Source organism: Babylonia areolata, chromosome 2 (assembly GCF_041734735.1).
Source record: "Babylonia areolata isolate BAREFJ2019XMU chromosome 2, ASM4173473v1, whole genome shotgun sequence".
In the NCBI taxonomy this organism is placed as follows: Eukaryota; Metazoa; Mollusca; class Gastropoda; order Neogastropoda; family Buccinidae; genus Babylonia; species Babylonia areolata.
This window is the reverse complement of record NC_134877.1, coordinates 55545030-55572834: the sequence shown is the minus strand read 5'-3', so window position 1 is coordinate 55572834 and position 27805 is coordinate 55545030. Positions and strand designations below refer to the sequence as shown.

Genomic DNA, 27805 nt, shown 5'->3' with positions numbered 1-27805 from the left:
GTAGTGATGGCGGGTGCAGACGATTTTCTGGCCCTTCAGGCTGACTTCGATGAAATTTTAAGTTTAAAAGACACAAGAAATTCTCGAAAGGATGCCATACAGCAGCATTTTTCCAAAATAGACAAAAACACCAAACATTTTAGGATTCCAAATTTTGATAAAGGTATGTGTTGTTTTTCAATGAGTCATGTTTCCGTATCAGGGGAAAGGAATGTTGACAAAATTGTTTAAAATAAATATTCAGACGTGTCATCTCCAAATTACCGAATATTTGTACCCATACCTGTCATGTCATTTATATTGGCTCTGCCTGTAATGTCATTACGAATTGTGCCACGAACATATGGCGATCTGTACGACACCACCATTACGATCTCTAATCACATAAGAAACAACACAAGAACATTCCAAGTCAGCAGATGTCCGACAGAGCAATACAAACAGTCATTTGTTAGCACAGTAAAAGACTGGAACCAACTGGAAGAAAACATAGTAAGAGCACCAGCTCTTGAGATCTTCAAAAAACTATTAACATCCCAACAGTGAACCTGCCAAGCTGCGCTCCCCCCCCCCCCCCCTTCACCTTCACCCGTCGCGATAATGCCATAATTTTTGGCGACAGCGATGTACCCAACAGATATAGACAGATACAGATTGTGTAGTGCTCGAGACAGATAATCGAGAACACAAAATTCTCACACACACATCCCATCCCCGTCTCCGTCTCCCACCCTTCCATATATATAGAGAGAGAGAGAGAGTCATATTCTCTGTTAGTGACACCGTACCGTACAGTGAATAGGTGACGCAGATCGAAACATACAGTAATGCACACACACACACACACACACACACACACACACACACCATTTTAAGGAGACTGGAGACCATAAACATTGATTTTATAGTGAAAAGGTTTAGTCCAATAAATTTGAAAAATCTGTTGAGCCACTGCTTGTTGCCAATCTCTCTCTCTCTCTCTCTCTCTCTCTCTGTATGTATTAAAATGTATCAGTGTGTGTGTGCTGAAATGTATCATTCAGAACTAGTGGTAAAAAAAAATGCAAACACAATAATATCTTAAACTTCTTCACACTCTGTGTGTGTGTGTGTGTGTTAGTAATTTTTATGCATGTCTGTATATGTAACTGGACATATTTTGATATAATTTTTTGTTGTGCTTTTATTTGTGTTTGTTTTTGCATTTAGTATTGTATGCTTTTATTTTTCCTTTTTTTTTGTGGGGACAGTATGTAATGTGCTTATTCCTTTTTTCCCAGAAAAAAGCAAACAAACAAACAAAAAACTCATTTACTGATTTAGTCTCCACACAGTGAATTATGTTTTTAAGGTTTTTTTTGGTTTTGTTTTTGTTTCCTTTTCTTTTTTTTCTCTATTTCTTTTTTTTCTTTTTTTTTCAAATTTCTCTTGTGGTTATCAAACCCAAGTTTGATTCTTTCCCAAATCAGACCTGGACTGGCTGAATGTGTCATCGCCGCTACAGTTTCACCAAGAACAGTCTCTGCAGGGGAAGGTTGTGGTGCTGGACTTCTTCACCTACTGCTGCATCAATTGTCTGCACGTTCTGCCAGACCTTCATCTCCTGGAGCAGCGCTTCTCACCACAGGACGGGCTGTGTATCGTGGGAGTGCACTCCGCTAAATTCCTGAATGAAAAAGTTGGTTGATTTTTGTGTGTGTGTGTGGGGGGGGGGGGTTGTTGTTGTTGTTGTAAATGATTAAAAGTTTGTCTTGTTGGTTAGTTTTTATGCTGCTTCAGTCAGTGACATTGATCGTTTTTGTGTGGTCTTTCAGATTCAAATGTCTTTTGATCGTCTTTGTATGGCCTTTCTGATTCAAATGTCTTTTGATAATCTTTGTATGGCCTTTCCGATTCAAATGTCTTTTGCTAGCCTTTGTATAATCTTTCTGATTCAGATGACTTTTGATAGTCTTTGTATGGCATTTCCGATTCAAATGTCTTTTGCTAGCCTTTGTGTAATCTTTCTGATTCAGATGTCTTTTGATAGTTTTTGTATGGCATTTCCGATTCAAATGTCTTTTGCTAGCCTTTGTGTAATCTTTCTGATTCAGATGTCTTTTGATAGTTTTTGTATGGCCTTTCCGGTTCAGATGTCTTTTGCTAGCCTTTGTATCTATGTATAATCTTTCTGATTCAGATGTCTTTTGATAGTCTTTGTATGACCTTTCTGATTCAAATGTCTTTTGATAGTCTTTGAAGGATCTTTTTGATTGAGTTGTCTTTTGATTGTCTCAGTTTGGTCTTTCCTGTTTAGATGTCTTTGATTTTACATAAGATTTTGTTTTATGGAGCCAGTAACAGAGAGGATACTGTGATAAAATATGTTTTTATTGTATGAATATGTTTGTTGGATAATGATTTATAGCTTTCATTATGTTTTGTCAGTTATATTGATTTGTTAAGTTGATCAAACACCAGAAGCCATTGAAGTTAATAAAAGATTATTATTTTTCATTGAATGAATGTGGTATATGATATTATGAGTTATGTTTTTGTTCCATGTTATTGTATAAGTTTCATCTTCACAACAGGTTTTCTTTTTTTGAAATGTTGGGGTCTTACTTTCGAGAAAACACATAACCTTTGCATTGCCTGACATCACCTTTTCTTAAGAATTTAAAATCTGAATGCAGGAATGGGTTTTCTAGAGGCCATCATGGGTAGGTTAGTGGTTTCCAATGTTCAATTGCACAAGTTCATTCTGGCATGTGTGTGTTTGTGTGTGTGTGTGTGTGTGCATGTGTATAGTTATGGAGGAGGGCGAACAAAATTTAAAGCACTTTGAGCAATATTTCTGGAAAAACATGTTATAAAATGCCCATTATTATTATGATGATGATGATGATTATTATAATTATTATTATCATTATATACATTCTCTTTTGATGCTGCAGGTGACTGCAAACATCTTGAGTGCTGTGTTACGTTATGACATCACTCATCCTGTTGTCAACGACAGTGAAACGTCACTGTGGCAACAGTTGTGCATCATGTGTTGGCCAACATTTGTTGTCATCGGACCAGAGGGCCAGGTGCAGTCTATGAGTATTGCTCAATCTTCTATCACACATTATGTGGAATCTTTTCATTATTTTCCTTCAAGATAATCATGCAACGATATTCACTGTCAAATGAATTTTGCTGGTGACAGCTTTAATTCAGTCTGCTGTTATTCTGTCATTTCATTATCAAAAGTGAATTTGATTATAATATCTGTCATAACTGGTATTGTACTTAATTCAGATTTTCTTCTCCCGTCCTCTTGCATCTTCTCATGCCCTGAACCATGAATGTTTACCAATGTATTCAGCCATCCAGGGAAGTTGTGAAAAGTTAATACTTATACTACCGTAAAGTAAACTTGATATTCTTCCAGAAAGTAAACATGCCTTCAAACACACGCCCTACCAGCACTTATCCATCCCCACCCTAATCACATACAATACACACATTCTTGTACTAGCATGCACACATGATACTCCTGTATCTGTTTTATTGATATCTATAATAATAAAAAATTAATTAAAAAAATATTTTAAGGCTATTCTTTCTAAGATTGAGATGATGAAATTCAGTGTTCTGTGGACAGTTGCACTTTTTTCATTTTTTTATATTTATTCCTGTGAAATAAGATTGTGATTTTTTAAAAAGTCCTGTTAATCCAGAGTAAACACCCAGTGACTCACATGTATAAATGTATCTGCCTGTGTTTGCACATGCACATATCAAATCATGTTGCTCATGGCCCAGCTGATGTGCACATGCAAATGCATACACACGAGTGATTGCAGACTACATGCATGCTCACATACAAGCACAGTACACACATATGTAGAGACATACATGCACGCCCACATACAAACACTCTCAGTTTGAAGCATGAACACAGATGTGATTATGTCAACGTTTATCGGTCTTTGTTATTGTTGAATGAATAGTAAGTGATAGACTAAAAGAATCTAGGTGGAAGTTGACTAGCGTGAGATAAAAAGAGGCAACATGTCAAGCCACATGCTCTTCGTCAGGCAAATGAAATGAGTGAGTGACAGACAAAAAGATACAGCTGAAATGATAAAACCGTAGTGACGTTGTTTACAACAGGTTCTGTACTACGTGGTGGGTGAGGGCCACAGCGATCTCTTGTTTGAGGTGGTGGAGGCTGCCATGGAGCACTATGGGGGTGTGGGGAAGATCAGCCCCCACCCGCTGCCCCTACAGCTGGAGAAGGAGAAGCAGGGGGAGTCCCCTATCCTCTTTCCCGGCAAGGTCCATGCAGGGCCCGGGCCTGACCAGCTGGTGGTGTCCGACACAGGTCACCATCGCCTGCTGGTTCTGACAGAGTGACCGGGGTCGTGCAGGTACAGGAGTTAGAGCTGGTTACAGACAGAGAAAGTTTTTTTAATTTTGAATTGTTTTAAAGTGTAGGTTGTAAAACAAGACTCACTTTTTTGCAAGAAGCACCCAACGTTTCAGAGCATAGGTCTGTTTTCAGGGACTGTGTTAACTGGAAATGACAGTTGAGGTAAAGGCAAGACCTAACAGAATTTATGAGTATTATAAAAAGAAAAGAAAAGAAAAAAAAATTCAAAAGCAAAGATGGGTACAGATTTAGAAATCCAAACCAGTTTTTAACAGTTCTTTCTGTTTTTTGTCTTTTTGTTTGTATGTTTGTTTTCTTTTTTTTCTTCTTTTTTTTTTGTTTGTCTGCACCTGTTTTTAGAACTGATGTTTTCTCACCAGTACATTTATACCACAACTTCTGCACGAATGCCAACACTCATTCATTCATTTGGATGCTTCCCAGCTACCACTCATACACACACATGCGCACACACATGCATGCATGCATACACATGTATGCTTGCACGCACACACTCTTATATATGAATTAACTCATTGAAAGAGATTTTAGCAAGTTCACTGCCAGTGCAAGAGAGCGAAAAGGAGTGTGTGTGTATGTTTGTGTGTGTCAGTGTGTGTGTAAAAACTGGTTCATGGCAGCTCAAACTGATTTTTCCTTAAATTTCCTCTTGTAATACTATACACCTCTGGAATTAGACCTTTTTGATGTATGCATAAAATTGAGTTTTATTTTTCTTTCTGTGTGTGTGCATGTGTATGTATGCAATTATGATAGTCTTTACATGTATGTGAAAAAATACCAATTCCCATGAAAATGTGATAGGGGTTGGCATGACTGCAGACGATATCTCTGGTAACAGTTTGAAGGAAAAAAGTGTTTAAACCGTGGAATATTTCAGGTCTAAAAATCTATGCATGCAACCTATGGAAATGTCAACAAAAAAAAAAAACTTGCATGCCAAAAATCATTCAGATGTTGAGACCTTGAAGTGCTGCATTTGGATGGTACATGTATAAACTCCTTCAGCCTTGCCCGGTTCTGATTGATGGCTGCATCTTTTTCAGACTGTGATAGGGAAAAAGGAGAAGGGCTTTAAGGACGGGGATCTACAGGATGCGCTCTTTGACTCTCCACAAGGGGTGGCCAGTCTCGGCAGTCTTCTCTTTGTGGCTGACACTGAGAACCATGCTCTGAGACAGGTAATGAATATATTTATATGCGTGTATTTGTATTTGTATTTCTTTTTATCACATCAGATTTCTCTGTGTGAAATTCGGGCTGCTCTCCCCAGGGAGAGCGCGTCGCTACACTACAGCGCCACCCATTTTTTTGGTATTTTTTCCTGCGTGTAGTTTTATTTGTTTTTCCTATCGAAGTGGATTTTTCTACAGAATTTTGCCAGGAACAACCCTTTTGTTGCCGTGGGTTCTTTTACGTGCACTAAATGCATGCTGCACATGGGACCTCGGTTTATCGTCTCATCCGAATGACTGTGTGTGTATATATATATAAAATCACAGTTTATGGTTTGGTTTGAAGACGGCCTGATCTTGTTTTTCTTGTTCGCAATTAAAAGAAAAGAAATACAAATTCTGGGCAGAACACATACGGTGACACTAACGATACCATTCACATGTTTGCTGTATATGATTATTTTTAAAGTGAAAGAGAAATTGAATGGACCGCGTTGTAATTTCTGTCAGCCTGTTGAACATGCAGGATCTGGAGAAAACAGCTACATGTTGTGGTGTGCCTGAGGCAATGGCAACGTCTCACTCTCCTTTACCATGGACTTTAAAGAATTTCTTAAGTAATCGACATATACCAAAATTTAAATGGTGTTATCGCCTCAAATGCCATTATCAATTTAGTAATGATGCACAAAAAAAAGAAACGTTTAGATATTACTTTTTGAGCGTCATTGGTAGACACACATTAGCACTGTGAGTCTTCTTTCTCTGGATCTGAATGTGCTTGGTTCGAATCTGCTAAAATACTTACTTTTTTTCAGGGTTTTTTTTTTGTTTGTTTGTTTGTTTCCTCTCCCTGGAGCTTTACATTACTGAAAACAGAACACATTTTAACTTTTTTTTTTAACTGGAAAAAGTATGTATTACAAGTGAGTCTTGAGGGCCTTGCCTCTCTTGTTGTTGTTGTTGTTGTTATTTTTATTATTTCTAGTTTTAACTTTTTGTGTCTGATACATTATTTGATTTACTTCATGGCAATATCTTTTTTTGAATTTCTGAATTATATGCATATATTTGTGTGGGGTGTTTGAGTGAACATGTTTAGTGCTGTTGGGAAGTGCACAGAGCTTCAAGAATTTGCGCTGTAGCAAGACGTTATGATGAATAAATAGATGAATACAATAAGATATGAAAAAGAGAGGGGGCGAGGGTTGGGGGCAGGTGGTTCTGACAGCGGGAAGGTGAGTCATCTTGATGAATAAATGAATACAACGAATTGAAAAAGATATAGGGTAGGTATGGGTAACTGCAAACGATTCAATCGAAGCGACCAGCTCAACCTGTGTACTGCAAAGGTAATATGTCAAATGATAGTCAAACGTAGTTCTTTTGTTTTTGAAGGCTTTCTCCAACCGTTTGCACCAGGAAAAGATTGTCTGCTCATTCTTTTCAACGTTTTGTCGATGTTTGAAATAGCAAGGGTGCCTGAGGGTAAATGCGAACGGGCAAGTGTAATCGTGAATGATGGCTTTGGGTACATGTAGACAATTAAAACAGAAGCAGGTCTTTAACTCATTAGACATAACATATTATTGGAACATCCCACTAGACTGTTGTATTGTTGGTTTTGATCACACATGCATGCAAACACACAAACAAACATTTAAACACACATACCCCACACCACACACAAACACACTCTTTTGAGAGTGCTCAGTAACTGTACAGCATCATTCGCAAATAGACTCACGTCAAAATATCCTTTGGTCTTATTGCAAACGACAATATTTTGCAGATTCCTGTGAAAACTGACGTTCTGATCTGTCACCAATATGCTTTCTTAAATTCTCCCAGCACTGGTAATGCGCATTCAACATACCGATCAAATAAAACTATTTTAAAACTATGTCAAAGTTCAAGTCCTTCAACTTGCTTCTCATGATTTTAGGATTTTGAGAGTATGTTTGTAACCTTGGTCGGCAGTGGTGCGCGTAGAGAAGAAATAGCGTGGAAAGTAGCCAGAAATAGCTGATGGTTGACTGGTCCTTTGACATGGATATTCATTAAGGTATTAGGAAAAGGCTGAAGCAGACTTTGAATTGTGAAATGCAACCGTTAAGAACGCTTTGAAGTGGGGCGGTTTATGGATCGTTTGCCATTGGACGCTGTTCGCAGTTACCTATACCTACCCTATGTGTGTGGTGTGGGCAGGTGGATCTGGGCAGCAGGCAGGTGAGCACACTGGCAGGAACCGGGAAGCAGGGGGACGACAAGCAGGGGGGGAACCCAGGCCTCCAGCAGCCTCTGTCCTCACCTTGGGACGTGGCCACAGGGGTGTCGCCAGGTGAGTGGTCACTTTAGACTTCACTTCTCTCTCTGTCTCTGTCTCTCTCTCTGTCTCTGTCTCTCTCACAGCATAACAAATGTGGAATATGAATGGGCCGATGGTCTCCAACATTTGGTCAAAAGGCAAGAGTTAGAGTGTGGTTGTAAAACCAAGCAATAAATCTAGGCATGGGTAGAAACCAGGATGATCGCATGTGATCATATTAATATGATAATGCAGGCTACATCAAGTATGTGAGGGTATCACAGTAAGAGTGAATTATTGTCAGCTAAAAAAAAGAAAGTAGATTGGTTTTTTTAAAAAGATAATGTGAAGAAAAAGTAAGGAAAGTGACCGTGCTTTACTGTCTCGGAATTGCTCATGTCTCTATATTTGTAATAATTTGAATTAAATAAAGAGTGTGGTTGACTTGCAGGGGGAGAGGAAGTGGATGTGGTGTACATTGCCATGGCCGGCACACACCAGATATGGGCCTATTTTCTGCAAGACGTCACATGGTGGAAAAACAAGTGTGTACTTTCCTTCTTCGTTTATTTCTTCTTTTTAATACTTTTCCCATAGACACTTTTTTTTCTTTCTTTCTTTCTGGTTTTTTTTTTTGGGGGGGGGGGGGGGTTGTTGTTGTTTTTTTGTTTTGTTTTTTTTGACACTTTTCCCATTTTGAGTGAATGAGTGTTTCAGTTGATGTGTGGCAGATCAGCTTCAATTGTTTATAACCATTTTGTTAATCATGTTTATTCCCTTTAATACGTCTCAGCTCAGTTTTTAGTGTGAGTGGATGTTGTGGATGCTTGCGAGTTTTATTATGTTCTGTGGGGTTTTTTTTAATGATTGATTACAGCACTCATAATGTGTCTTAAAGCATTTTAATGAAAGGTACAAAAAATAAACTGTATTGGTTACTATTTTGTTAATCATGTAATTCCTTTAGTATGTGTCTAAAGCATTTTAATGAAAGGTACAATATAGATAAACTGTATTTGTTATTATTTTGTTAATCATGTACTTTCTTCAGTATGTTTTTGTACACAAACAGTTGATTTCTCAGTGCGTGCGTGCACAAACTCTTCTTCACTAGGGGATTAGCATTCTGCAGATGTTGTATCCTTGAATGATGTTTAGGTATTTGAGGTGGTTTAACTGTCTCTTTGTTGTCATGGGCTTGGAGAAATAAAACATTTTCCTCACATCAAGAATAGGTTGGCACATACGAAGAATGCACTTGGCTTTAGACAGCAGCAAAGAAACTAAATTCAGCATGAAATATACCCACTCCCTCGATATAAGTTTGTGATATTGCTGTGATGTTCTGTGCAGTCTGCCAAAGCAGACAGTTCTGATTTGGCAAGTTTTGCTGTTGCCCTAATATTCATATGTGTGTCTGATCATAATAATAATAATAATAATGGATACTTATATAGCACACTATCCAGAAATCTGCTCTAGGTGCTTTACAAAAACGCTTTGTTAACATAAAACATTACATCTATGTTACATACACACACCAAAAAGTGACTACACACACACACACACTCACACTCACACTCACACACACCCACACCCACACACACCCACACACACACACACACACACACACTGCATACAAACATTTTAACAATACATGTGTATCTAACAGCTACCCTAACACATACACACACATAGGCAGGCACAAACTTACATAAACTCACGCACACACAATACACATTCATATACATGCATGTAGTTATGTACACATACATATGTATACACACGTAGTCAAGCACAGCTAACATAAAGGAAGTGGACCTGCCACAATTGAACTTACTGCTGAGGGAAAAGGTGGGTTTTGAGACGAGATTTAAAAGATGCGAGGGAATCAGAATGACAGAGGTTATCAGGGAGCTTGTTCCACGTCTTTGGCGATTGAAAAGAAAACGATCTGTGTCCATAGGTCTTACTTCTGACGTGAGGTATCCTGAGAAGTCGAGTATCAGAGGAAGAACGGAGCTGGCGAGACGGGGTATAGATATGGATGAGTTCAGAAAGATACTTGGGGCCAGATCCGTTGACTGCAGAAAAGGTCAGAGTGGATAGCTTATAGTCTATTCGATCAGAAACAGGCAACCAGTGGAGAGACTGAAGGAGAGGAGAAACATGGTCAAATTTAGCTTTACCCAAGGAGGCAGTCTGTTGTGCAGATGACTCTGTGTTTGTAGAGCCTGTAGAGTTTGTTGTATGAATAAGAAGAAGAAGAATGATAAAGTCGGTATTGATATGCAGAGTCTGTCACTGTTAATTCTTGTTGTATGTATGTACGATAGTCATGTCCAACTATGACCATCAGAACAGCAGAGGAGGCAACAGCTGCCCTGACTATCTTGGCCAGAACTTGGTATTATAATTGAGAGTGTCTTGCCCAGGTCACATCCCCACTCTCTCGGCCAAGTGGGCTTTAGGTAATCTAGCAGTTAATCAACTACATTCCGGAAAACGTATATGCAGGCAGTACAAAGCTGGGACCTGTGCCTGCATCGTGGGCAGTGGGAATGAGGAGAACCGCAACAACAGCTACCCAGACAAAGCCGCCCTGGCCCAGCCCTCCGGCTTGGCCATCTCCCCGAGCGGGGCCCTGAGCACACTGTTTGTGGCCGACAGCGAGAGCTCCACTGTGCGAGCCGTCAGCCTGAAAGACGGCAGCGTGAAGGCAGTGGTGGGAGGGGATAGGGACCCCAGAGTGAGTACTGGCAAACCTTGCGAGAACATTTTTTTCTTCTTTTTTTTTCTTTTTTATTACAAGTAATTTAAAATGGTAGCCTAGTGGTAACATGTCCGCTAGGAAGTGAGAGAATCTCATTGCACAAGTTCAAATCCCACACTCGCCAGTACTTTCTTCCCCTCCACCAGACTTTTAAGTGGTGGTCTGGATGGTAGTCATTTGGATGAGACGTTAAACCAAGGTCCTGTGTATAGCATGCACTTAGAATCCACAGCAACAAAATCATTGTCCCTGGCAAAATCTTTTAGAGAAAATCCACTTTGTTAGTAAAACAAGTTTTCAGGCAGAAAAAAAGGTGGTGCTGCACTGTAGCAATGCATTCTCCATGGGGAGAACAGCCCAAATTTCATACAGAAAAATCTGTTGTGATGAAAAGATTTATACAATGCAGTAAAACACAACACAGTACAGTTCAATACAGTAATGAGTAAGCTTTTGTCTATTGAGCTATCATCTGTGACAGCAACCAAATGCCCAAACTGTAAAAGATACCTTAAAAAAAAAAAAAGCCATTTCACTTAGAATTTATTTTAACTGTCAGTGAAATAACAGCGAGTATTCATGTTGCATGACTGTCATTATTTTCTTTATGTCTGTGCCACATGCATTCCCGACACAGTTATAAAGATACAGCATGTCTTCTCTGTGTGATTTCAGAATCTGTTTGCTTACGGTGATGTGGATGGCTCAGGGATGGAAGCTAAACTCCAGCATCCTCTGGATGTGTGTCTCCTGTCTCCGTCTGGGCCACTGCTAGTGGCTGACTCCTACAATCACAAGGTATTGTACGTATGTCAGCTTTTTTAGTTTACATATGCAGTCATAATGTATTGCATGTGTTGTAGTTGTTCGGGGTGGGTTCTATCTTCGATACAGCGTTTTCCACAAGAGGGTAAGGAAGAACAAGAGGGGGAGGAAAAGGGAATGAACACCTCACACAAGGTCGTTTTACAGAGGTTCTCTATTCTGATCTCGTCAATGCGTCAATGCGCGTCAATGCGCGACAACGCGCGACAATGCGCTACAATGCGCGAGCCTCTGCACAAAAAGTACATAAACTCTATTTAATAAAACATACAAAAAGTATTTATAAAACAATATAATAAATACTGTATAAACTATATTTGTAATGTACAGCATGAAAGTATTTTGACAACACAAATACAACACTGTATCATTTGGATGAATCGATCCATAGAAATTACAAAGACGATTGAATAGAAATGAACAATAACCAAACAATCCCAGAAACGGATCACCTTTCATTCGTTTACTAAAATAGTGAAATTAAGTAACCCAATTCATAACCAGAATAAATACAAAATGTTTTGACAAATAATGAAGAATTAAATACGTATAAGTGATAATAAGAATAATAGGACCTAACGTTAATACCATAGATATCCTCACCTCATCAGTGTGACAACAGGCCAAACATCGAAACACTAGGACCCGTCCGGTCCAGCCGATTCTCACGCTCTGGCTTACGGTTGCTGTGACGGGATCAGCTAAGCTATTCAGAACTGTACTCACTTGACACTGAGGAGCGATGATCACAATAAAATCATATTCATAAGAAACACGCAATTGCATCACAAGCACCACCACGCAATTGCTTCCCCTAGCACCACAAGCAACAACACGTAATTGCTTCCCCTAGCATCACAAACAACAACACGCACGCGCAATCTCAACCACACATTCATTCAGAGTGCCACAAAAATAAATGCTATTACACATGTTTGTCAGCTTTTTATGTTGCATATAAAATGATGTATGTCAACTTTTTATTTTACTTTTTCATTTCAGTCATAAGGTATTGCATATATGTTAGCTTTTTTTTAATTTTACATAAACAATCATAAGGTATTGTATATATGTCAGCTTTATATAAGTCAGCTTTTTGTTTTACATATATGCTCATAAGGCATTGTAAATATGTCAGCTTTTTATTTCATGTATGCAATCATAATATATTGTTTACATGTCAGCTTTTTATTTTACACATACTATCATAAGATATCGTATATATGTCACTATTTTGCTTTATATTTACAGTCGTAAGGTATTGTATATATGTCAGTTTTTTATTTACATATATACTATATGTGTTTGCACTATACTCCCCATAAAAAATGAGGTGATTATTTAAATAGAAAATAACAAAGAAAAAAAACGATCAAAAGGAAAAAGACAAATAAAGGCAATTTAGGCTTAATTGATTAAGAGGATGAAAACAATTTTGGTGGGGATTTGTTGTTGATGACCTTTTGCAATTCAGTGACCTGATTTTTAAAGAATCAATCTGGTAGAGCAGCAGTCCTCCAGTCTCTTTCAAACCCACATTCTTGTTCAGTTATCTGGCTGAAAACTATATATATATATATATATATATATATATATAATGTTCCCTTTGTGTATCTCCATGAATGCAGATGAAAGATTTCTATGTACATATCAATCATCAAGTAAAAGGAAACTATTTGGGGGGAAAAAATCATGATATTCTAAGACAAGTGAAATAAGAATAGATGAACCTCTTCCTTCACTACCATACACACATCGGTCATGTAAAAGGGAAACATTCAGGTAAGAAATATACTAAGACACAACAGCTTCAAAGCTGGAATCTTCTGTTTGCAGGTCAAATACGTGGACATTCAGAGCAAGCGGTGCAGCACGGTGCTGGGCACCGGGGCACCAGGTACCATCGCTGGGGGCGAGGGCACCGCCGGAGCACGCCTGAACGAGCCAGGAGGATTGTGTGTGGACGAGGGAAGGCAGCTGGTGTACATTGCTGACACCAACAACCACAGCATCCGTGTTGTGGACTGGAGCAGTAAAACAGTGTCACAGGTGATGATGATGATGTCACTTTTGTATCGTAGGTGGTAGGGATGGAAAGTAGTGAATAATTGTTGTAGTCTCCTGCTCTGCCGAGGCGCAGGCGTTGGGGTTGTCAGAGCGCTTAAACTTTTGCAAGTGAGACATCACCACTTTGATTCATTGAACGGAATGGAAAGGATCAGGTTCTCATCGACCTTGGCATGGAGAGGGGTGTGCCAGATGTTTTAGTGATGGGTGTAGGTGGTGGAGGTGGGTGGTTGTTGATGGGGGAAAGAGGAGGGAGAGGTGGCAGAGATGAGAAAGAGGTGGTGGGGTTGGGGGGGGGGGTCTTGAGCTGGCAGGGCCTGTGTGTCCACCGATCAGTTGCGATCCGGGCTTAACTTTGGCCCGATCGCCCAAATAGGCAAGATAAGTTAGTGTCCTTTTAGAAGAATTAACAGCATGCAACAATAAGGAATAATTTGTCCTTTTAGAAGAAATGACAACATGCTTACAATATAGAATCAATCAAACAAGAGAAAGATAAACATGCAGAAAAAGAAAAAAAATAGCCATTTGGATGCAGGAAAGGAAGATGGCTGCCAGATATAAGGGTGCTACATTGGCATGCAAAAGGGAGGTAATACAGTAAGAGTTCACTAGCCACAGCTACTTTCGGTTTCTTTTCATGACTGGGGTAATAGTTTGCACAAGACAGAAATCAAACTTCTGCCAGGGTCCACACTAATGGGTTAAGGTCAGTATGTTTTTTGATTGAATGTAATTCCTTCTAATGCTGTTCCTGTGGATAGCGTTGGGAGTTGACTGTAATATCTGCATGGTTTTTATCAGTTTAATGGTTGTGTTATGTCAGATGTTACACTTCAATGTTATTATGAAAGGGCTGTGCAAACTTGGATCCTTTTTTTTTTTTTTTTTTTTTTTTCCTGTCTCAACCTCAGTTCATGCCACCAGGGCATTTCTACCACACTGCTCTTCTTTTTTCTTTTCTTATTTTTTAATAGTAGTAGTAGTATTCTTATATATTTTTCTTTTTCTTTTTTCTTTTTTCTCTCGAGGCCTGACTAAGCGCATTGGGTTACACTGCTAGTCAGGCATCTGCTTGGCAGATGTGGTGTAGCGTATATGGATTTGACCGAGCGCAGTGACACTTCCTTGAGCTACTGATACTGATACTGCTCATCTCAGCCCCTCTCACACAACCAGGCAGCTCATTTTGTATCATCTCCATCTCTGGCTGTCTGTAGGGAACTGCCCCTATCAGGTTGCCATGAGGACACACATTAGTTGACCAAGTGGTGAATGTGTGTCTTCATGTTTTACATTTATTTGCTTATTTATCATCATTGTTGTCTTATTTATTTTTATATTTATTTATTATTATTATTATTATTTTCATTACTACTACCTTTTTTATATCATAATTATTATTTATTTATTTATTTATGTAAGCTTATCTTTTTTTCTTTTTTTTCTTTTTTTCTTTTTTTTCTCAAGGCTTGACTAAGCGCGTTGGGTTACGCTGCTGGTCAGGCATCTGCTTGGCAGATGTGGTGTAGCGTATATGGATTTGTCCGAACGCAGTGACGCCTCCTTGAGCTACTGAAACTGAAACTGAAACTGACCAAGTGGTGACGCGTCCCCATAAGAAGCGAGAGAATCTGAGCGCACTGGTTCGAATTCCACACTTACCAGTAGTTTCTCCCTCTCCACTAGACCTTGAGTGGTGGTCTGGACACTAGTCATTCAAATGAGATGATAGTCTGTGTGTAGCGTGCACTTAGGGCAAAGAAAAGAACCCACCCAATAAAATGGTTGTCCCTGGCAAAATGCGTGGAGTGATGGCCAAGAGGAAACATGTCCGCCTAGGAAGCGAGAAAATCTGAGAGCACTGGTCTGAATCACACCGGCAGTCACCAGTATTTTCTACCCCTCCACTAGACCTTGAGTGGTGGTCTGGACGCTAGTCAGTCGGATGAGACGATAAACCAAGGTCCCGTGTGCCGCATGCATTTAGCGCAAGTAAAAGAACCCACAGCAACCAAAGGGTTGTCCTTGGCAAAATTCTGTAGAAAAATCCACTTCGATAGGAAAAATAAAATTGCAGGCAGAAAAAAAAAAAAAAACATGTGGCGCTGTCAGTGTAGCGACGCGCTCTCCTGGGGGAGAGCAGCCCGAATTTCACACAGAGAAATCTGTTGTGATAAAAAAAGAGAAATACCAATACAAATGCAAATATTGAAAAATCCATTTTGATAGGAGAACAAATGCACTTGCAAGGAGAAATAAATACAAAGAAATGGGTGGTGCTCTCACTGCAGCAGAGGGCTCTCCCTGGGGAGAGCAGCCTAAATTTCACAGAGAGAAATCTGTTATGACAAAAGAGTAATACAATATAATACAGTACAGTAGAGCAGAAATTAACCTGTTGCTGAATCCCTTCAGTGGTGTTCAGTAGTGACTGTTCAGATTCGCTGTACATGGTACACCATTACAGGAAAGATTAGATTGTTGGCGAGTCCTGTCAGTGATGTTCAGAATTGCTTGTTCTAATTCAGTGTTTATGGTACATCATGACAGTAGTGTACATTCTCCTGTTCCAGAATTGTATTTGTATTTGTGTTTCTTTTCATCACAACAGATTTCTCTGTGTGAAATTTGAGCTGCTCTCCCCAGGGAGAGCATGTCGCTACACTCCAGCGCCACCCATTTTTTTGTATTTTTTCCTGCGTGCAGTTTTATTTGTTTTCCCTATCGCTAAGTGCATGCTGCACATGGGACCTTGGTTTATCGTCTCATCCGAATGACTAGCGTCCAGACCACCTCTCAAGGTCTAGTGGAGGGGGAGAAAATATCAGCAGCTGAGCCGTGATTCTCTCACTTCCTAGGCGGATGTGTTACCTCTAGGCCATCACTCCGAATTTGTTATGCAAACACATAAAGTTTGATGACTGTTCCACATGGTACAGCTGTGGACCATGTGGTACAGGACAAAACAACAGCAAAAAACAAAACAGGGGCATTGTTTTTCATGGGCGGACTAATCTTACGGGGGATAGACAAATGTAATTTTAACAGTTTGCACACAAGTCCATAAACCACCTGAGCCTCACAATGATGGCCAAAAAATTGTGTAGACCATTTCCTGTGTTTCTTGATTTAAGTTTGAGCATAACCACTCTATGCACAATGGATCACATCCTCACTTCATTGTCCTTAATAGTTTCCTCTGTGTGTGTGTGTGTGTGTGTGTGCATTGTAGCTACCAGTTGTGTTCGATAAAGAAGTTCCCAAAGGGAGAGAAATAGCGCTGGACATTGCAGCACTGGACAGAGGAATTCAGTTGCCTGAAGCAACCCTGCAGACTGGTGCTTGTCTTCAGTTGGACCTTACCCTAAGGCTGGCCTCTGGCCTCCATGGCAACACCGAGGCTCCAAACAGCTGGAAACTGTCAGCTGCAGGTAGAAATAGTCTTTGTGTGTGTGTGTGTGTGTGTGTGTGTGCATTTGCACGCTTGTGTGTTTGTCACTTTGTGTGTTCATTTGCATGCTTGTGTGTGTGTGTGTGTGTGTGTGTGTGTGTGTGTGTGGAATTTGCACACATGTTTGAGTGTTTGTGTGTTTGCATATACATGTTGCATGAGTGTGTGTGTGTGCATTTGCATACTTGTGTGTGTGTGTGTGTGTGTGTGTGTGTGTGTGTATTCAGAAGCCATTTGCCATTTGTGCAACAGTTTCTGTTCATACTTTAACCTTCTTTTAACTTTTTTTTTTTTCATTGTAGATTGTTTAGTAATTTATGTTCTTATCATTTTTTTATTTTTTAGGTGTTGTTGATTTATATATTTTTTTAATTCTGTGAACACTTGTTGACTGGTTTTAAATGTTCTTGAATTTTTTTTTTCATTCTCTGTATATAGTGGGCTTGTTATTGCAATGATTTTAGGGTCAGTTTGCACTTTTACCTCAAATGGTGCCTTTATTACTATAATGCTTGGAGAAGCATGTAGATCAATATTTTAAATGGAAGCAAGCTTTTTGACCAATATTTGGGGTCACAGTGACCTTTAAATGAAGGTCACTAAATTTAGATTCCGGATGACTGATTTGAACACGAGCTGTCTATTTCCCTCCCTATTTGCTGTTATTTTTGCATTTTTATGACGATTATTAGTGCATACATTTGTCATTTGGGCATTTTGATAGAAAAAATATATGAAAAGGCATCAAAAGTAGCATATTTGTTACTAAACATAGAAAATATCAGTACAAACCCCCCCCCCCCTCTCTCTCTCTCTCTCTCTCTCTCTCTGGCCATTATGCCCGTGCCTGATGTTCTTTTGCACGAATGTGCCGATGCTTAGCATTTTGTTAGTACTTATAAATCTTTATGCAAGGGACAGAAAAAACATGAAATTATATAACAATGTTACTAAAAATAGCCATATTCAGCACATAATCCTCTCTCCCTGTCGCTCTGTCAGTCTCTCTTTCTTTCTGACTCCCAGGTTTTCTTACTGGCCCAGAATGCATGCGTGTGTGTGTGTGTGTGTGTGTGCGAGCGCGCGCGCACACGCAGTCACATGCGTGCATAATACAACGAGTGCATGCATACATGTATGCTGTAAATTTTAGGGTACTGACTGGTACTGCTTTTCTCCATCAGGAGGCAGGAGTTTAGTCCAAAAGGTTGTGCTGAGATAACTATGTTCTTCAATGGGGTTGAATACAATAGAATATGCATGCATGGGGGGAAAATGAAAGATTTGCACTCACAGAGAAATTAGTCTTGGTCTTCATCGCAGTCTCCTCCACACGAACACAAGGCAGTGCACCTGAGACTTGCACTGATACATTTGCACCTGTTTTTGCAGCCTTGTTTGCAACCACAACGAATCAGTTCGTAACAGGAGTCCTCAGCCTGACGCAGGGTTGTCCACAGGGGTCTCCATGGTTTATCAGCATCCCTGGTCCATCCCCATGCAGATGGTAAAGGGAGAATTGGTTTGGTCTGTAAACACTGTCCCCAGATCAATCCATCTTCACTTTCTCCCTTTGGATTCAGATTCCTCCCTGGACCATCTAAGATCATTGTAATCAGTGCTTGAAGAATAGGAGAAATGGATTCTGTGGGTTTGGGCTCAATCACTTTATCCGTAGCTGTTTGCGTTGCTGAAAAAAATGTCTCTTCGAACAATCTTGGCCACCTGAGCAAGCAGAAGAGCTTCAGAGTCATGGTCAGTTGCTCTCCTAATGGCATGTTGAATGTCTCGTTTGAAGACAAGCTTGATGTCTTTTCCACGGCCTGTACTACACTCATGAAGCATGGGGCAAGTGGCAAGGAGCTTCTGTCTCAGTCGTGTGGAATGTACACCACTTGTCACTCCAAGTGATTCCAGGCGACTCTGATATATTTTACATAGACTTTGAAAAACAGGTGCTGTGCAATCGTCATTTGCGCTTTCTTCAATGAAGGACACTAGCTCTGCAAAGGCAATGCTTTTCAATGTCTCCTCAGAACCTTCCTCCCTTTGTGAATTCTCTGCCTTGTCAGCACAATAATACAAATGTTGAAGACATTTGTTATGATACACTAAGTCTGTTGCTATCATGTCCCCTTCAGCAAGTTTTGACAGCAGAGTTTTGTCTTGAAGTAATATGGCACATTGTCTGACTTTGGAGTCAAGTCCAAGTGTTGACACCTTGTGCAAACGATCTGTTGTATTGGATTCACCACAGGAAAAAACATTTGTCCTTTTGCTTTTCGTCTTCTTGGCATACCTTACGGGTTTTTACGGGACTGTTATCCTGACGAGTTTCCTGTACTTTTCTTTTCGTTCTCTCATACATGCGGTTACTGATCTTATCTCTGCATGATTTGTGCCATGAGGCATTGTTTTGTATAAAAGTTTCTTCAAGTGACGTCTCATTGTTCAGAATATCATGGTGAAGTGAAATGGGCATTTCTTCGAGATCTTGGAATTTCCTAATGTTTTCGGCCACATACTTGTAACCAGAGCAATCACGCTTTCCTTTAGCTGGTCAGGTGAGAGTTTCTTTGGGGTTTTTTTTGGCACAGTATACAAGTTGTCCAGTCTATAGGGGTCAGCTCACATGGACGTGTAGGTTGACCACTCGTGGGACCAATCAGGCAGTACTGTCGACCAGCCATGGTTGTTTATCCTGAGTAGGTTGTTTATCCTGAGTAAAGTATATATTATAATAATTTAAAGAAAGAAATAGTTCAGTTTAATGTAATGTATACGCATCTTGATGACTACTTTCATTTGTTTCCTTTCTCTCACTCTAAATGAATAGGCATGTGAACCTCTTTTAAATTATGAGTGTGACATATTAAAATCAGATCACACACAATCTTTTATTGATATCATTAGAATAAAAAAAAAGTATGTGGGTGACTTTTATCTGCCTTTATGGGTATCACACACACACACACACACACACACACACACACACACACACATATATATATATATTATTTGTTTATGATTATGAAAGAAAGAGAGGGGGGAGGCAGAGAGAGAGAGAGAGAGGGAGATCTTGATATGAAAAGGACACCATAGATCGGCTTGACTTGCCGGCATACTGCAGTGTGTCGTCTGCTGCCAAACGGAAGTACAATTTTGATTAGACTCTAACGGGCATCCGTGGCAATTGTAACAATAATTAAGGAAAGAAACCAATCAAGTGACTTTTCATACCTTCTCATCTATTCATCCCGATCCTTACATTGGCAGGCAGAAGAAGCGATCATTGAAAACAAGATTGTAGGTTCGCGCCGACTTCACATCCAGTGCACCACGACCTTGGAACCAGCTAGCGAGCTTGAAACAAAGGAAAACAGGCGCGCGCGAGGCGAGCTTGGAATGCGGACGCTGTGTTCGTAATGGTATACTCTTCGCGTCAGACTGTTGTCTTGCAGCATTTAGTAAAATTTTAATTGTCCCTATCTTTCTTAAAATCAATCGTAAGCGCTGCTTCCATTTCTTTTCTTCATCTGTATGATTTATTCTACATTTCAGATATGGAAGCGGGCTTTAAAACGTCAGCGCAAACTGATTTGCGATAACAAGCCCACTAATACTAGTTGACTGAATTTAAGTGTTGATTTTTTTTTTTACTCTGTGTACTCTGACTGATTTCAAGTGTTGTTGATGTGTTTTTGTGGGGTTTTTAAAAATTATGTTTACAATAGTGGACTGATTTTAAGTGTTGTTGAATTGATGGGATTGGTGGGATTTTGAGTTTTTTTGTTGTTGTTTTTGTGTGTGTGTGTGTGTTTATTTCCATGTACACTTGCACATGTTCAGACAGTTGGGAGTTATTTCTCTGAGAGTAAGATCATTGTGAAAGTCGGTTTTAAGAAAAAAAAAATAAATAAATAAATAAAAAAGACTCACATAATTCGTGTTGCAGACAAAGAGACACAGTCATTCTTAAGCTCCGTTCCATCTGACCTCACCAAGGGCAGCATTACTGCGGATGCGTCATCGCCACAGACTCTGACCACCTTAGAGATGAAGCCGGACATCCCGGTCGCGAGCGTCACCGTGGTGTTGACTTGTCAGGTTTTCGTGTGTCACCAGGACAACACCTGCACCCAGCATCGCAAGCAGTTTGTTCAGAGAGTGGTGGTGTCTCCACAGGGCCTTGAAAAGCACACGGCTGTGGCAGTGTTAGAGGTAGAATGATGTGTCTTCTTTACTTCATTTCAACTAAAAAACCTCGTCATTGGATTCACTCAGACTTTGGTCTGATTCGCAGACCAGTTTTAAGTTTAATTTTCAGGCTGTAGTCTGCTTCATCATGGACTAAATATTGCCCTAATATCACGTGCATTTCTTTCAGTGACATGAGAGTTAAGCAAATAACTTTTGACCGTGACTTGATGAAGCTTTATCTGCACGAAATTGTTTCATCACAAGTCACTGGGAATGCAGTTTTTGACTTTTTACATTTTGTTATCAATTTTTCCTCTTGTAAAATTAACAACTTCTCTTTCACAAAGTCCTTTCAGTAATTTTCTTTTAATTGTGCTTAAATACTTATTTCAAATATTCATAATTGATTCCACTCTCCTCGTACCCGGTTTCCCCCATCTCACCATTCACTTTCTTCTTCTCCTACCTTTCTTCTTCTTCTTCTGCATTCGTGGACTGCAACTCCCATGTTCTCTCGTATGCACACGAGTGGGCTTTTACGTGTATGACCGTTTTTACCCCGCCATATAGGCAGCCATACTCCGCTTTCAGGGGTGTGCATGCTGGGAATGTTCTTGTTTCCATAACCCACCGAACGCTGACATGGATTACAGGATCTTTAACGTGTGTATTTGATCTTCTGCTTGCATATACACACCAGGCACCGTCACCTTGATTCGAACCCAGGATCCTCAGATTGACAGTCCAACGCTTTAACCACTCGGCTATTGCACCCGTCTTCTCCGACCTTTCAAACAATAACATTCACATAAGAAAATCAGTACTTTAACAAAATGTCTACAATCACCAGTATGTGTGACGGGACATTAAACAAAATTCCACTCTACTAGAGGTAGGGAAGTCAGTACAAGTTAGTAGTGGAGTGGCAGTGGCCCAGTAGTAATACATCCGCCTTAGGAAGCAAGTGAATCTGAGCTGCATGGGATCAAATCCCTTGCTCCCCAGTGTTTTCTATCCCCCTCCGCTAGACCATTAGCGTTGGTCGGGATGCTAGTAATTTGGATAAATCAATAAACTGAGGTCCTCTTTGTAGCATGCATATAGCACACATAAAAGAATGCACGGAAACAAAAAGAGTTGTCCCTAGCTAGCTTCTGTAGAATAACTCCATTTTGATTGGAAAATAGATACACATGCAGGCAGGAAAAACAAACTGAGTGGTGCTACACTGTAGAGACACACTATTCTTGGAGAGAATTTCACACAGAGAAATCTGTTGTGACAAAAAGTAATTATACAATACAATAAAATACAATACAAAACAATACACTGCAGTGTAGTACATGCAATACAATACAATGCAATGCAATGCAATGCAATGCAATGCAACACAACATGTTTGATAACTTGATACTGGGCTGGATGTCTTTGGTTGAGATGCACTGACTGTTTTACTGACAGTACAGTGGATATTATATTATCCCTTTCAGTGCCAAGCCTATTTCATGTCCAGTGACAACAATGTGCCAAAGGGTGTTTGGTCATGGAGGGTAATAATTCTTTTTCTAATTCTGCCATGCAAATTACTGAAAGAAAGTATATATAACTCCTACTCTTCTTTAGGGAAAAGGAACAATATTATATTATGACAATTTCACATGAATTTAATGATTTTGCAATAGGAAAATTTGTTCGATGATGTGGACAGAAATTTCTGCTCTGGGGCATGCAAGAGGTTTAATCAATGTTGCACTTAAGAATGGTTCGTGGCAGTTCTATACAACTGGTTGCTGCTCTCCAGGAGCCAGTTGCATTGCTCAGTCGCTACTGACTGTGTGTAGTATGAAACTGACCAATGGCGTAGTTTGGTCATCGTGGGCATTTAGTAACTGTCAGAAAGTTAGAACCAAGCAATAAGATAAGAATAACTTTATTATCTCCAACTGGAGAAATTTGGTCAGGTGCATTATCACAACATAGACAAGTAAACAACATGGGGACCATAACTGTAAAAGTCAACAACAGCTTTTACGAATATTACGAAGATACAAATGTAAAAAAAATATCACATATACTGTTTCATACATACATCCACACACTGCAGGTAATAACTAGTATTCTTAATGTAAAAACAGAAAGAATTAAGAAACATTATTTGAATATAATTATAAACATAGCCTACTATACTGCACATTGATTATAATAGATAAGATAAATTGCGGAAAACCGCAAGCAGATAATTAGCGCACACCCGCACCTACCCATCCCTCACCCACCCCACACACGCGGATTACTTGATTAAACAAGAGTAATAAACATATGTTCTCAAATAAAAGCATTTCACATATTCGCTTTTAAAAACATTGCAATTAATTATTACATCGTAATTATTAACAGAAATATATTTAGAATATGGACGTTAGCAACTGGCACTAGACCCATTTATCCCCTGTTCAGTGTAAGTGAATTTGCACAGGACAGCATCTAAACCCTTTGACTGCTGCTGACCAGTATGCTGTCAGTGAAGGGCTGTTAGACTGAGGGACGTCAGTCTCCACCTTTTATGTTTGGACTCCTTCCTCTTGACATGGCATTATTTTTTGTTCAGCAAAATCAATTATACCACTTGGACATACACAAGAAGTAATTCTTGCACTTCAGATTGATGCCACACTGATTTCTTATCATCAAGGTTCAGCCATCAAGGGGTTAATGCTGGTCTACATGAGTGGATGCACAGTAGATGTGTTTAGTATTTACATGCCACCGTTCTCAGATGGCTGGGTGCACAAGGACAAACCTTCATTGCAAAACTTTTTCTGCTTCTTCTTTTGCGTTCCTTGGCTGCAACTCCCATATTCCCAGGTATGGGCTTTTACTTGTATGATCATTTTACCTGGCCATGAAGGCAGTCATGCTTGGTTTTCAGTTGTACATGAATGAATGATGAATGAATGATATGGATACTTATATAGTGCCTACTCGTGGTCGGAGACCAAGCTCTAAGCGCTTTTTAAACACAGGGTCATTTGCACAACAGAGTGCCTACCTGGGTTGAGTCGACTGATGGCTACCATTGGGTGCTCATCATTCATTTCCTGTGTCATTCAGTCAGGTTTCAGCAAGCACACATATACACACTCAAACAGACATGTAATGTTTTACGTGTATGACAGTTTTGTTTATTGACCCCACCATGTAGGCAGCCATGCTCGGTTTTCAGGGATGTGCATGCTGGGTGTGTTCTTGTTTCCATAACCCACCAAACGCTGACATGGATTACATGATCTTTAATGTGCATGTTTGATCTGCATGCGTATACACACGAAGGGGGTTCAGGCACTAGCAGGTCTGCACATATGTTGACCTGGGAGTTCAGGAAAATCTCCACCCATTTCCCACTAGGTGCTGTTTCCGAAACTTGAACCCAGGGACCCTCAGATTGAAAGTCCAATGCAATAACCACTCAGCTATTGTGCCCGTTCAGGTATGTTCTTGTTTTCGTAACACTGACATGGATTACAGGATCTTTAATGTGGGGATTTGATCTTCTGCATGCATGTTCACACTAAGGGGGTTCAGGCACTAGCAGCTCTGCACACACGTTGAACTGGGAACTGGGAGATCAGAAAAATCTCCACCCTTTACCTACAAGGTGCACCATGACCAGGGATCAAACTCGGGTGAGAAACAGCAATCTGACCATTTGGTAACCGCTTATGTCTGCCTGTTAATTCAAAAAGAGATCCATGTCTACAGTTCTTTGTCACTGAAATCATGAGAGATCTGTCAAGAGACCTTTTTGACTCGCATGTGATCACAGTGTGTGTCTATGTAATAACCTTGTCTCTGTTGTCTGTCTGTCCATCTGTGCATGTGCATCTGTGGCATTTTCTTTGCAACCACAAGTGGTAGAGAAATCAATGTGGTCAGAGGATAGATATCGATAAGATGTATTTAGCTATCAGCAGAACTGGCTCAGAACATGTGATATTCAGATGGTCATTAATGTATGCTTCTTGGCAAGAAAATGAAGCTGTGTGTGTTTGAAAGGTACAGGAGAAATAAGAGTAGAATTACAAAACATAAGTGGGAATCTTGCTTGCCTGGTGGAACTTTCCTGCACAAGTCCGGAGAAATCAATGAAATTTCCGTGCTTATTTAAACACGGATGCACACTGACATCTTTCACAAGAGATAAGTTAAAGTTTGGCATTCTGTTCTCTCAGGGGTTTTTTTTCTCAGAAAAAAAGGATGTTGACAAATGTGAAGATCTGGAACGGGAGGAAATACACCGTATTTTGTGATGATAAGTGGAGGACTTTGTGAGAGGACAAAATGAAAAATCAGATGTAAAGGAATGTTAGTGAAGAAGATTAAGAATCGATGAAAGAATATCTCTCTCTCTCTCTCTCTCTCTCTCTCTCTCTCTATATATATATATATATATATATATATATATAATATGTATGTAAATGTATATATATGTGTGTTATGTATGTAAGTGTGGATATGTATATATCATTTGTGTTATGCGTTGCTGTTGTCGAATAGGGAATATATTATGTAGTATGGTGATTCACATATTAATGAAAATAACCATGCAGTTAAGCTTTTCTGTTATATTGTTATGCCGTAAATGTTTGCCACATCCACCGCTGCGTCGCCAGTTCTGTGCTGATACAGTAATTATGTGAAAATATGTGGACTGATCCAGAAGACACCATGCCACTTGTGGTGGTGCACGTGATGTGGAAGCACACAGCAACACTGATTCAAATGTAAAAACAAAAATAAAGAAAGAAACAAAACGACAGACTGGCCTCATAACTAATTGTGAGTGGGACACTGAGTATAGGTTTAGATACATAATATGTGTGTGTGTTTAACTTTATTTTTATGTATGATTATGAATGTATGAACATTTATATGTGTGTGTTCATGTATATATGCATTATATATTATATGATATTGTGTGCGGTGGGTGCTGTTATGTATTCATTAGTCTTGTCTACATTGTCAAATGAAAATGTGTACAACTGGTGACACAGAATGGTAACGTGTGATGATTCAGTTTGATTGTCAGGATCCGAAGAGTAACCGGACAAGCTCAGGTAATCTCTTATTCATTTCTGGCTCACAAATTAAGGTGCAGCATGTTTGACTGAAAGTTTACTAACAGCATGCATGATGTCACAATTTATTTTCACCTAGATTACGCAACAACAGAGCACATAACGCACACACATAGGCAGGCAGAACAAAGATTTCAAGGGATATATTGTTAATAAGCTGTTAACATTGATGACAAACATCATTGCTCAGTGACAAATAGCTGAGTAGTGTATCAGTTTGGGGAATATTGTATTCCTTGAGAAAAGCCTGGGGAAAGACAATGATAGGTAATTGTGATTTGACTTCTTTTGTTTTCCTAGTTGGGGCGGGTGAGGGGGGGGGAGTGAGGTGTGGGGTTAGGTGCTTGTTGTATGTAAAACATTCTCAGTTGTACTATATGTTGTAAAAACTGACATGTAAAAAAGACATTTAAACTATGAAACAACTACTTACATGCATAGCCTCACATGGGCAGATATCCAACCAAACACTCAAATACTGCTGTAAGTACACACACTCACACAAAACATGTCACACACACACAACACAAAACAACACAACACTCATACATCCATCATTTGTTATCTGATGTTTTGGACAAACTGATCAGAAGCATAAAATTAATCACCAGCAGCTTCAAATAGTGTCCCTTTTGTGTCTCTCAGTTTGGAACAACAGTTACTTTCCTTGAATGGTGTTGGATACCATGAGTTTTTCATCTGTCGTTGTCTCAGTAAGATTTTTCTTTTTGTTTGTTGTTTGTTTCCATTGAGCAGGTTGTCAGTTCTATGCAATCACCACTGAAAACAAAACATTCCAAATTCCTGACCATTGTGTTTTGAGTGTGTGTGTGTGTGTGTGTTTTGTATTTGTATTTGTATTTCTTTTTATTACAACAGATTTCTCTGTGTGAAATTCGGGCTGCTCTCCCCTGGGAGAGCGCGTCGCTACACTACAGCGCCACCCTTTTTTTTTTTTTTTTTTTCCTGCGTGCAGTTTTTTTTATTTGTTTTTCCTATCGAAGTGGATTTTTCTACATAATTTTGCCAGGAACAACACTTTTGTTGCCGTGGGTTCTTTTACGTGTGCTAAGTGCATGCTGCACATGGGACCTCGGTTTATCGTCTCTTCCAAATGACTAGCGTCCAGACCACCACTCCAGGTCTAGTGGAGGGGGAGAAAATATCGGTGGCTGAGCTGTGATTTGAACCAGCGCGCTCAGATTCTCTCGCTTCCTAGGCGGACGCGTTACCTCTAGGCCATCACTTTGGGAGGAAGATTGAAGAATGGTACAGACACTTATCTGTCAGTGCAATGTTAGTGAGGGTCTGGGTTTGATTCCCACTCTTGCCCTTATTCCCAAGTTTGAGTGCAAATTCAAACTGAGCGTCTAGTTATTCGGATGAGATGACAAACCGAGGTCCCATGTGCATCATCACACTCTTGATGCACTGAAAAAGAACCC

At 39.7% G+C, this 27805-nt stretch overlaps 1 protein-coding gene across 1 annotated transcript; it reads left to right on the top strand.

The window, feature by feature from the left end:
- Window positions 1-27140, top strand: LOC143275325 (NHL repeat-containing protein 2-like). Its single transcript, XM_076579344.1, is given in 13 exon segments — window positions 1-163; window positions 1470-1678; window positions 2937-3074; window positions 4144-4381; window positions 4384-4400; window positions 5470-5604; window positions 7807-7939; window positions 8358-8451; window positions 10424-10655; window positions 11355-11477; window positions 13341-13553; window positions 16807-17005; window positions 20981-27140. Coding segments are annotated over 13 exon segments (2163 nt in total). The 5' UTR covers window positions 1-6; the 3' UTR covers window positions 21256-27140.
- The last annotated feature ends 665 nt before the right edge of the window (window positions 27141-27805 follow it).